Source organism: Nicotiana sylvestris, chromosome 7, assembly GCF_000393655.2.
Source record: "Nicotiana sylvestris chromosome 7, ASM39365v2, whole genome shotgun sequence".
NCBI lineage: Eukaryota > Viridiplantae > Streptophyta > Magnoliopsida > Solanales > Solanaceae > Nicotiana > Nicotiana sylvestris.
Genome location: NC_091063.1, coordinates 83463043 through 83474573, shown reverse-complemented (window position 1 = coordinate 83474573; position 11531 = coordinate 83463043). Strand labels below are relative to the sequence as shown.

Here is an 11531-nt window from a genome sequence, read left to right as displayed (position 1 = left end):
CATTATTTAATGTAGGGGATGGCCAAAGGTTGGCATTAATTTGCTAATAATAAATGCAATAGTTATTCTTTTGCCGTGAGTTAGGTATGGGGTTCTTGTAACAGTCAAAAGTTTCTGATTTCTAATATTATCAGCAAATTTAATCATAATATTGGAAGAAATAAGAGTACATAGTATTTAATATTAACTGATAAACAATTTATACCCACACAAAATTTTGTAATTTATTTATTTAATGCAAACACCATGTATTTTTATTTTTTTGGCCTTCACTAATGTTGCACTCACCTACCTCGCTACTTCTTAATCCATATTATGGAGTCAAATAGTCAATGATTATTGTACGTTTTATGCTGACTAAAAATATCTTCCAAAGTCAAGGACAAAAATCAGCAAAACTATTTTTTTCTGAATATTATTGCAAAGTTGAAAAAATCAAGATTGATGCTCTCCCTTGAGGCCCCATTGCTGTGAATTTTTGTTTTGACTTTCATTAGTCATTTTTTTTCAGCTGGCTGGCTTTTTCATCACGAGTGGCCAAGACTTGAGGGCTTCCTAAAATGGAATATGCCGTGTTTAAAGTTAGCATTTTTTGATAATTGCTTTACTCATGTTCTTGGATTTCTGCTTAAAGATATCTCCTCTGAGTATCAGGTATTTCTTCCTTTTTAAACTTTATGTGATAATCTGAAGATTTAATTCTTGAAAAAATTGGATCTTTTTTGATAAACTTAAAACCCCATTTTCCTCTAAAGATTTAGGTTGATTGAATTCTTGAAAAAATTGGATCTTTTTGTATAAACTTGAAACCCCTTTTGCATCTTACTTACTCTTCCCTTTCGTTTTTGTTGTTCTTGGTTCTTTTTGTTTTTTGGGGTTATTTTCTTTATGTTTAGCCAATATCTGCTGTTGGTAAGCTTCAGTTGTTTGTTACTTTTAAAGAGCATCTGAGACTGCTTTTTCCATTATCTGTTGATGGGAGTTATTTATTTGCCAGTAAATCTGAGATGACTTTAATGAATTTTATTTATAATCATGAAAGTTTTGGTTTTCAGTCTTTTTATGGAAGATCTAAAGGGCCAAGGCTGCAGGGACCTAACCCTTCAACCTAGACCTTTTAAAAAATTTATGAAAAGAAAAGGTTGCAACATTGGTCCAACTGCTTTTTAGGACTTATGAACAAAAACATTTCTGCAGCACTTTGCACTCCTAAATTTCTTTATAGTTGGTTTTTTTCAGATTTCTCATTACTCATTATTGACAATTGCAGATATGGATGTGAATTTTAAAGCTTGGAGCTGGAGAACTTTCTGTTAACGAATTCAACCCGGTTGTATGCTGGAATTGGTACTATTATCTTCTGGATATTTAAATTGATTTCACAATGAGGCCTTCTCAAAACGCGAAGGATATCAATGAGTTTAACAGGTTCTATAACCAACCTGTCGAGGATCAGGAATCTTTTTTTCTGCCTTCCATTAACAACCCGAATAACAACCAATTACTTTATGCTGATTGTGGTCAGCAGACACGATTCTCTGCCTTAAAACACAACCAATACTGCTATGTTGAATCATCCACTGGAAATTCTAGTGAACTTGTCTCCGATTCTCCTCCTGTTGATACTTTCTTTGCTGATGACAATTCCATGATGCACCAAGGTTCTGATTCATGTCCTTCGGACATGCATCATTCTCCTAATGATACGTACCACTCGTCAGGTAACAGTTCGTGCTTCACTAGTGATGGTACTGGCCTGAAGCACAAGCTAAAGGAACTCGAAACTGCAATGCTGGGGCCTGATTCAGAAAGCTTGGAGTCATATAATACTACTCCATTGGCTGCAGCCAATCAAATTTCGTCCGAGTCAGGTAAATGGGTTGATATGATGGAGATGATGCCTAATGGAGATTTGAAACAAGTGCTTATTGCCTGTGCTAAAGCAATAGCAGATAATAATTTAGTAACAGCTGAATGGTTAATGTCAGAACTACGCACAGTGGTATCAGTTTGCGGTTCTCCAATACAACGCTTAGGAGCATATATGCTGGAAGGATTAGTTGCCAGATTGGCCTCCTCAGGAAGCTCCATCTACAAGTCCCTAAGGTGCAAAGAGCCAACTAGCGTTGAGCTAATGTCATACATGCATTTACTTTATGAAATCTGCCCATACTTCAAGTTTGGATATTTGTCAGCAAATGGTGCAATTGTTGATGCCATGAAAGAAGAGAACACAATTCATATAATTGATTTTCAGATTTCCCAGGGCAGCCAGTGGATCACCCTAATCCATGCTCTTGCAGCCCGTCCAGGTGGACCCCCACGAATCCGCATTACAGGGATTGATGATTCTACGTCAGCTTATGCCAGAGGAGGAGGGATTGAAATTGTTGGTCGGAGGTTATCAAGCATTGCTGCATCTTGCAATGTACCTTTTGAATTTCATCCTGTAGCTGCTTCTTGCTCGGATGTTGAGATTGAGCATCTTAAGGTTCGGCGTGGCGAACCATTGGCCGTGAATTTTGCACTTGTCTTGCACCATATGCCTGATGAGAGTGTTGGCACTCAAAATCACAGAGACAGACTTCTGAGAATGGTTAAGAGCTTGTCTCCCAAGATTGTGACCTTAGTGGAGCAAGAGTCCAACACTAATACAGTCCAGTTCTTTCCCAGGTTTTTGGAGACACTGAACTACTACCTATCTATATTTGAATCAATAGATGTTGCTCTACCTAGGGACCATAAGCAACGAATTAACGTTGAGCAACATTGCCTGGCCCGGGAAATTGTGAACATAATAGCATGTGAAGGGGCAGAAAGAGTGGAGCGTCATGAGCTTCTTGAAAGGTGGAGGTCACGATTTCTTATGGCTGGGTTCAATCCATATCCATTAAGCTCCTCAGTAAATGCTACAATCAAGACCCTGCTGGAGAATTACTACCAAAGTTATACGCTTGATGAGAGGAATGGCGCTCTTTATCTTGGCTGGATGAATCGAGATTTAGTTGCCTCTTGTGCCTGGAAATAGTACCCTACCTTACCTGTAAGTAGGTGCATGTAACTTCTAGCTTGATAATGGTAAAAGGTAGACCTTTCTTTTCGTATTGAGTTAAGAGCACCTTACTATAATCTTTTTAGAACCTGTATCAGTTTTTATTTTCTTTCTTCATATAAAGAGACAAGAGTGAGTTGTTGCCGTTCAACTACATATGACCCAAAGTTGATTATATTGAGGCCGGATATACCTGTATCAGAAATTAGGCCTGTTAGCGTATATGACTTAAACCCGATTTAAGTTATATATATGCATAAAGATTCTTTACACCATTAGTTCAATTTAACCAACTATAGCAGGTTATTACTATATGAATCACTTTCGTCCTATTCAAACCTTTTTATCATTATAACAGATCCTTAGGCTGGACACCAATCTTGCTATATATTTCGTTCCTTTAAGTTTTCTGAACTGACGGTATATAACTTTTTGTACACTACCAAGTAAAGTTCATCTATAATAACACAACTGGTCTTTTTTTTTTTTTTTCTTTAGAGACGAATCAGACTGATATAGGGTTAAATTCTCAATGGAACACAACTGATTAAGTTGCACTGATATATCATAAAAAGTTTTTTGAATGCTAGCGTATATAATTTAAACCCGTAAATAGCCAGCCTTTAAAACGCACGTCCATGGTTGTGTATGCTAGAGCGATAGGGGAAACCAGTAAAAGGAGATTCTGCAATCACCATTTGCATGATAGATAACAATCACGTGTACGATGTGAATCAAAGGAAAAAGAGATGAAGGTCTCTCATAGCACTTTCATATTATCTTTGCCATATTATTTTTTTTCAAAAAATACATTTGCCATGTGTTTGCCTCCTAATTACCGTAAATAGAACATATTGAATTACATAATTCCTAGAAAATGCCATTGATTCAAGTGCTCATAGTAGCCCAATCAAAATTTGCCTATTCATGGGGATAAAGATATTGGAGGTGGATATTTGCTCATACATCCACTGTTGTTCACTTCCTAATATACTGTTGATATGTACAAAGGAAGTGCAACATTTTTCTGAGCAGTTGTATAATACAGCATGATGGGTCCTACAAGTATGAGGGCAAGTATCTATACTTCAACTAGAGATATCTCTTGTAATCCACCAATATTCAAGAAAAAAATAGATGGTGGCTTCTTATTGTTAAGCTTATACTTGGAGGTAGAAACAATCATGGGCCCAAGAGTATCTTTCCATAGTTTTGAGGAAATTGAGTAGAAGGTTGTAAAGGCAAAGTCTCAAAACCATGTCCTTGAACATGATTATCTATAGGTCCAAACCGGCTCATGCCACCATTTACAATTCCATAATGCGCCGCAATTGCAGCTGGTTGCACTACCATCATACCGGAACGTGAAACTCGAACTTGGTTATGGACGGTGTGAAGTTGCCTATTGTTCCCATTCTCCACACCATATCCAATACCAACACCTAGATCCAGATTAATAGAGTAAGTCTCTTCTGCTCTGATCCTTGAGCCGCCAGTTGCAAGTGTGGATCCTGCCATTTCATGGTTATTTGACCTTGCAGCAGGTACGTCGTGATTATGTTTTCCTTCATAAGTGGTGATAACAGCTTTGGGATCATGAGAAGCCCTCTCCACGTGTTTCCTGACAGGGCATCCAGCATTGGTGCACTTATAATAGCTCCTGCATGACATGGAAGTTAGGAGAAAATATATTGACCACTCATGATTAAAGAATATTAATAGAAACTCAAAGGTGAATTAAGAATTTTGGAAATGCATGGACTTTGCAGGTTAAAAGGGAAAAGAAAATGTTGGAAACCCATAGCTTCTATAGAACTCCACCATAGAGCATCCCTCTAGGCATGGACGTGTTACAAAAGCTTACGAGAGATTTATAAGAATTGTAATGTATGTTGATTAGTTTGGATAAACCTTGATACATGTGAATGTTTGATAAATTTAACGATAAGTGGTCTCTAATTCCTATTAAACACCCAAAAACGGCAATATCTTGGATATTGATGGATTTAGGATCCTATTGTCTCTTTTAGGCTTTTGCCTCTCATCAGGAGAAGGGCATGATTTCACAAGTATCATATTTTCTTAGACTACACACCCACCAAATACTTGATCGTTTTAGATGACTACTCTAGAGACTAACCAACAACCAGTAATGACCTTTGTCAAATACTTGTTGCATACCACATTTAAGTGTCTGTGTACATGACATTCACATAACACAAGGTCATATGTTCAAGTAACTACAAACCATAAAGTGTTGCATACCTAGGATTAGGATTGCCTCGGACCACCTTCTGTCCATACTTGCGCCACCGGTACCCATCATCCAATATATCAACTTCACTGACAGTTTGAACGACAACGCGTGGTTCACGGATAGGCTTAATCACTGGTGTTATATCCACTGCACCATCCATTTTCCTGCTTAAAGTTTTAACCATTTAATCAGATCTATTAGCAGGAATATATTGAAGGCTTTCCATTAGCTTTACCTTCTTTTCACAAATGGATCATCCTCATCCATATCATCATTAGTGCCCTGCATCTGTGAAACTGCCCCTTCAGGACCATCAGCATCCACTTGCTGAGGTGATACGGGAGTACTAATGGGCTCAATTTTACCGGTCTGGGCATTGGCGTTGAACTTGTCCTCAATAAAGACTGAGAATTGATAAGATTGACTCAGAATAAAATTAAGATTTTTTTTTCAAAATTACCACTTTATGCTCATCGAGAGGGAAACAATACTAAAAGAGCTACTTTCTCACATTTATCTTCTTGGATGGACATGAGAGCACCAGGAGTAAATCGACGGCTCAGTTGGGGTTTAGGATGATCATGAGAACCTTTATAAACGATCTCTGTTATTTGTCCTTCAGGTGATCGCTCAAATATCTTTTTCACTTCACAGTTTGGGTATGTACATTTGTAATAGCTCCTTGGAAATTCACTTCCTTTTACAAGTTTCTGGCCATACTTTCGCCAGTTATACCCATCATCTGATGATCTCTCAGCAGTTACTGATGATACATCTTTATGATCAGCAAGTGAAACTTGCATGCTTGTATTAGATTGACCTCTCATATTCATGGCATCAACATTAATAGGTGCAGATAGACTCTCTTCTTTTGAAGAATCATCAACATTTATAGGTGCAGATAAACTCAGTTCTTTTGATGATGCCATCTCGTGCTTAGCTAGAGATGAAGTTGCTACCAATTGAGGATGACTTTGGTCTTGAACTTCTTTTAATGGCTCATTTTGTTGTTGGTTCAAACCTGTAGAAATCTTGATTAGAGAAGTGTGTTAGGAATGTAGGAACTAACAACCAGATTCTACAAGTAAATTCTTTTTGTGAAAATAAGGTACTCAATAAACAAACAGAAAAAAATTTGTTTTTTTTTTTGGGTCAAGAAATAAATTCACATACTGATTTTTAGAGATCTAAAAGAAGAGAAAGCCCATTAGAAGCGGCCAAAAAAGAAAAAAGGCGTGCAAGGTACTTGCATCCTCTGCTAAAACCTTCAAGATGAACACAGAAATACAACATCAACAACCTAGTAGAATCTCACTAGTGGGGTCTGGGGAGGGTAGAGTGTACGCAGACCTTACCCCTACCCGGGGTTAGGGAGGCTGTTTCCGGGAAACCCTCGGCTCAATAGACGAGACAATAATATCAGAAAAGAACAAAAGAATAAATCTGTAATAACAAAACAACAACAACAAACCCAGTAGTTTCCTACAAGTGGGGTCTGGGGAGGGTAAGATGTATGCTTACCCCTACCCCTGGACGGGCAGAGAGGCTGTAATAACAAAAGTGTCGGTAAATAAAGGAAGCATATCATCCAGCCCATCCACTCACCCACCATGCAAAACAAAACAAAAAGGAAGAGGAAGAAAACAGTAACAGATATAGAAAGCAGTTCATAGTGCAAAACAAGTATCATAATTTTCTTGTAAGAAATGAATTTCTTTTATGACAGCTACAACCCGTTATTTCATTTATCAATAGCTCAATCTTCATCTTTAATTTAATTAAAGTATCTTTTTTCTTTTAAAACCAAATTCAGTTAAATAAAAGGACTTTGAGCAAATAGCACAAGAAAAAGCAGTCATTTCCCTGCTTATGGAAATTGTGTGATACAGATACTACATGTTGATTTGCTAAAAGTTTAACAAAATTACTTTGACTAACACATTGTTAAGTATAACGTACATACTAAATTGAATTTAATGGTGGCAGAAGAATAGATAAGTTAGTTATTGGACATACCCTGCAAATTAAATGATTTTTATAATTTTTATTTGTTTAATGACTTCCAATTCTTGGAATACGTAAATGCAATATCATGTCATTATAGTAATGTGTCACATCATCAAACAGGGAAGCAGGATCATTAACAATGCAAAATAAATGACGGTCACATCACCTGTTGAACAATTCATTCCTTATTATGCATGAACATACTCAACTACTGCTCATGCTGCTGTCAACTTACAGACATAACCAAATTACTATTGCTCTACTTGTTTGAAAAGGAGTGGAGTGTTGCCCTTCAAGAAACATGAGTCTCTACGATATTGAAACACACCTACCTTAGCAAATCAATAAAAGCGTACATCCTTATAGCATGTTACAACACCATCGAAAACCTACACAATTGGCATTAAGGGCAAATAGACACCATAACTTGAGAAAGAGAGAATTCCAAGAACATAAGAGTTAAATTTTCAATTTCCCTAAATCAAGCATATGTCAGTTGTCAAAGAAGACTTACTGCTAATACAGAAAAGCCCGTTGTTTGGGGGGGGGGGGGAGGTGAAGAGAAAACAAAAAAACAACTAATCATCTTTTTGTTTTGTTCTCTCTTTCTAATCCAACATTGATAATATTTCAACAGAGCATTACCATATGTTCCGCAACTAATCCTGATGTAGAACTAGATCCAGCAGCAAATTTGAACTCAAAGCAGCTGGATTTTCTTTCACTGTATGTATTGCCACTGGAATAACCTCTTGTCAATAAGAATGCAGCGTTCCCACCAGAGCCTTGCACTGCTTGAAGCTTGGAGAAGGAACCTGTAGTTGGAGACGGCTCAGCCTGCAGGTTAAAGGTAAATGAAATAGACTAAGTTATTGATCACAATTTTCTTTTACAAGGGGAAATTGCATTTACGCATAGACAGACGCGATACATATTATTTAATGTTACTTTCTCAATTTTCTGCTTCTTTGTTACAGAATTTTTTTCTTTTCACGTCACTTTCTGGCTAATTTTTTCATTTGAGTGGAGGCAGATCAATGCTACTTATAGTAGTGAAAATGGTTACTGATATGCAACAGCCACTGAACTCAGAACATTAGCATTTATGCCCGAATAAGACAAATTTAGGGGACTTTACTGATGCCACAATCAGGACAGAACATGCATAAAATAAACATCATCTTTCCCCAGGGAACAACATAGTGGAAAAGCTGAGCACCTTGCAAAAAGGAAGATTCATTATGTGAAAAAACAACACTGAGGCCTAACTGAGCTTTTCCAGGCAGAAGAACAAAGAATATATATTATGGTAAAAGCAGAAGCACGATTCTATTTAAAAAGCAATATATTGCACCAATATAGTAAATCCCTTCAGACAAGCATCAGAACAGACGGTTGCAATTAACACAGAAAAGCATAGTTATATTTATAGATAAATATTATATTCTAAAATGAGCACTCAGATGGAAAAAAGAATCAAAGGAACAAGTTGCAATGCCTATGAAAAGAACCAAATATCTAATCAATAATTCAAACCGTACTTTAACAAAGCAACCATCACATCAAAATAATTCCTCAAATCCTCCACCTGAGAGTATATTATGACGTAAGGAAAGCACAACGTTAAAGAAGGCAAAAAAAATATTAGTAAAAGGAGTAGTTTGCATTTCACTCAATTGAAGACAGCACAACTATACACCTTACTCTTAACAACAGTTAAACTAATTAAGATTATCTTAATAGTGGTTAAGATTCCCTAATTTTTTTCCTTTTCGCTTGTCCTTCGTTTTCTTATCAATCCATAAAAACAACAGCTAATTAGTGTCACAATCTCCCTACTTCCTCTCGATATACTATGATTCAGTCCAATGTTGCTCCGATTAAAAAAAAAAAGCACGTGCCCTAACTAACTTCACAAAAATTATTCACATTTCTTCAATTACGTGGAACATTTTAGCAAAACAAACTGTAAAATTACTCACTTTGATGTTAGAGAGAAGAACAGGAGATTCGAGGAAGGAGGAAGGACTGAGACCGGGAGGGATGGTGATACACGTGGACCTAGAGATCGGGAGCTTAGCAGGAGTCATGAGCTTGTATTTAGCACCGCCATTGGATCCGGCGGCGCCAGAGCTGATACCGCCGTCAGTTACGGCGGAGATTCCATCTCTGAGTTGCTCGGAAGAAGAGTGCTGCTGCTGAGAGCGAGAGTGGGGCTTTGAGTGAGAGTTTTCCATTGACGATTCAGAAGAGGATTTTGGTGCGTAGGAGAAGACACAATCAAAAGGAATGTGACTCAACAGGGTGACCAGGGGCAGCGGGCAGGGGTAGTTTGGGTTTTAAGTATGAGGGTAATTTGGTAACTTTGAAGCAGGGTGGATTGTTTGCGTACTTACTTTAATATTGTCAGTGATGAAAGACGGTTCGACGCCAAGTGGACTTGGGATATGGATTTTATTGCTTTGTCCCCATCCAACTACTCTTCTTCCAATAATGACCCTCCATAAAAGCCAATTCCAAATTCCCAATTCCCAATTATAAAGTCACTAGTCCTAGAGTACGCTTTTGGCGCCTGTAATCTATCTTAATAAATTATTATATTTTTATAGTGAAAATTATATTTGAATTACAAAAATAAAAATATACAAAAAAAAAAGAGAATTCTTGGAAATGATTATTATTGATTCTATTTAGCCACTTACTCAAAAAGGAAGAGTTCTACCCTATAGAAGTTTTTAATCATGCATCTCAATTACTATATTCAATTAATATTTCTTCCAATTTTATAATTTTATTATTGTTATGATAAATATCACATTATGGTGTATGTCTACTCTTCTTCCATGATCTTCATCTCAAATGCTTAATGACATATTCAATGACATATTTTGTATGTTCACTAACATATTCCATGATATATTTTCTTCACTTTTATGCTTATATAAAGGCCTTGTAATAGATAGGAAAATACACACAATTGAAGAAGAAATACGAATCTCTCTTCCTCTCTATATCTCTTAGTTTGTTTTTGTTTGTTCTATATTGTTATTTTGGGTTATATTTTATAACACGTTATCAGCACGAGGCTCTACCATCTCAAGAAGATCTTTGAGAAAATTAAGGTATAATTTTTCTCAAATTTGTATTTTTTAAATTATGTCTGATATTATGAAAAGAAAGTTCGTTGCCCTTGAAATTTCGGGCAAGAAATATATGACATGAGTATTGAATGCTGAAATCCATTTAGATGCAATGAGTCTTGGAGACGCCATTAAAGATAAAGATAAAGCATCTACCCAAGACTGTGCTAAGGCCTTGATTTTCTTGCGTCATCACCTTGATGAAGAGTTGAAAATTGAATATCTCACAGTGAAAGATCCACTTGTTTTGTGGAATGGTTTAAAGAAAAGATATGACAACTTAAAGTTGGTCACTCTTCCACAAGCACGATATGATTGGGCTCATCTTAGGCTCCAAGACTTTAAGTCCGTTTCTAAATATAATTCTACTATGTTTAGAATTACTTCTAAATTGAAACTCTGTGGAGATAATATCAGTGACTATGATATGCTTGAAAAAACGTTTACAACGTTTCATGCCTCCAATATGGTCTTGCAACAGCAGTACCGAGAGAAAGGCTTCACAAAGTACTCTCAGTTGATTTCTCTTCTACTTGTGGCTGAACGAAACAATGAATTGCTTATGAGAAATCATGAAAATCGACCCACTGGGTCTACACCATTGCCTAAAGAAGATGAGGTGTATTCCCATTATGCTAATCGTGGAAAAGGTCGTGGTCATATTCGTGGTCGTGGCCATATCCAAGGAAGAAAATTTCCTGGTGTTAATCATCCTCCACCGAAAAATAACTTCCAAAAATGAAAAGGGAAAGATGAGAAGCGAAACGCAGAGGGTTCAGAAACTAAATGCTATCGTTGCGGTGGAAAAGGGCATTGGGCAAAAATTTGTCGCATACCAAAATATTTGGTTGAGCTTTATCAAGCATCTCTGAAGAATAAAGGCCCTGAAACCAATCTTGTCTATGACAATGAATTTGACATCACCCACTTGGATGTGGTAGATTTTTTTGAGCACCCTGATGAAAAAATAAACCACTTGATCGGTGATGGATCTGTGGTTAGAGATGATTGAGCAATTTAATTTTTATGCTTTCCTACTCGTAGTATGTAATGAATAAATATCTCGTAATTTTTC

General features: G+C 36.8%; 3 protein-coding genes across 3 annotated transcripts; 2 read left to right on the top strand and 1 right to left on the bottom strand.

The window, feature by feature from the left end:
- Nucleotides 1–519: 519 nt before the first annotated feature.
- Nucleotides 520–3203, top strand: LOC104249578 (scarecrow-like protein 21). Its single transcript, XM_009806023.2, has 2 exons — nucleotides 520–654; nucleotides 1271–3203. The coding sequence occupies exon 2, from the start codon at nucleotides 1385–1387 to the stop codon at nucleotides 3026–3028; it is 1644 nt and encodes a 547-aa protein (XP_009804325.1). The 5' UTR covers nucleotides 520–654; nucleotides 1271–1384; the 3' UTR covers nucleotides 3029–3203.
- A 708-nt stretch (nucleotides 3204–3911) lies between these two features.
- LOC104249580 (probable WRKY transcription factor 20) lies at nucleotides 3912–9587 on the bottom strand. The gene is made up of 6 exons (XM_009806025.2): nucleotides 9299–9587; nucleotides 7962–8153; nucleotides 5821–6340; nucleotides 5545–5713; nucleotides 5318–5473; nucleotides 3912–4712 (listed from the first exon to the last, which is right to left on the bottom strand). Exons 1-6 carry the CDS (start codon nucleotides 9551–9553, stop codon nucleotides 4235–4237), a joined length of 1770 nt encoding a protein of 589 aa, XP_009804327.1. The 5' UTR covers nucleotides 9554–9587; the 3' UTR covers nucleotides 3912–4234.
- Nucleotides 9588–10568: 981 nt separating this feature from the next.
- Nucleotides 10569–11198, top strand: LOC138873378 (uncharacterized). The gene has a single exon (XM_070151845.1). The coding sequence runs from the start codon at nucleotides 10569–10571 to the stop codon at nucleotides 11196–11198; it is 630 nt and encodes a 209-aa protein (XP_070007946.1).
- The last annotated feature ends 333 nt before the right edge of the window (nucleotides 11199–11531 follow it).

Coding starts and splice junctions, on each gene's coding strand:
- LOC104249580 (XM_009806025.2), bottom strand. CDS start 9,553: ATGGAAAACTCTCACTCAAAGCCCCACTCTCGCTCTCAGCAGCAGCAC. Junction 8,154..9,298: donor TTCTTCTCTCTAACATCAAA/GTGAGTAATTTT, acceptor TTTAACCTGCAG/GCTGAGCCGTCTCCAACTAC. Junction 5,714..5,820: donor GTCCATCCAAGAAGATAAAT/GTGAGAAAGTAG, acceptor ATCAATTCTCAG/TCTTTATTGAGGACAAGTTC.
- LOC138873378 (XM_070151845.1), top strand. CDS start 10,569: ATGAGTCTTGGAGACGCCATTAAAGATAAAGATAAAGCATCTACCCAA.
- LOC104249578 (XM_009806023.2), top strand. CDS start 1,385: ATGAGGCCTTCTCAAAACGCGAAGGATATCAATGAGTTTAACAGGTTC.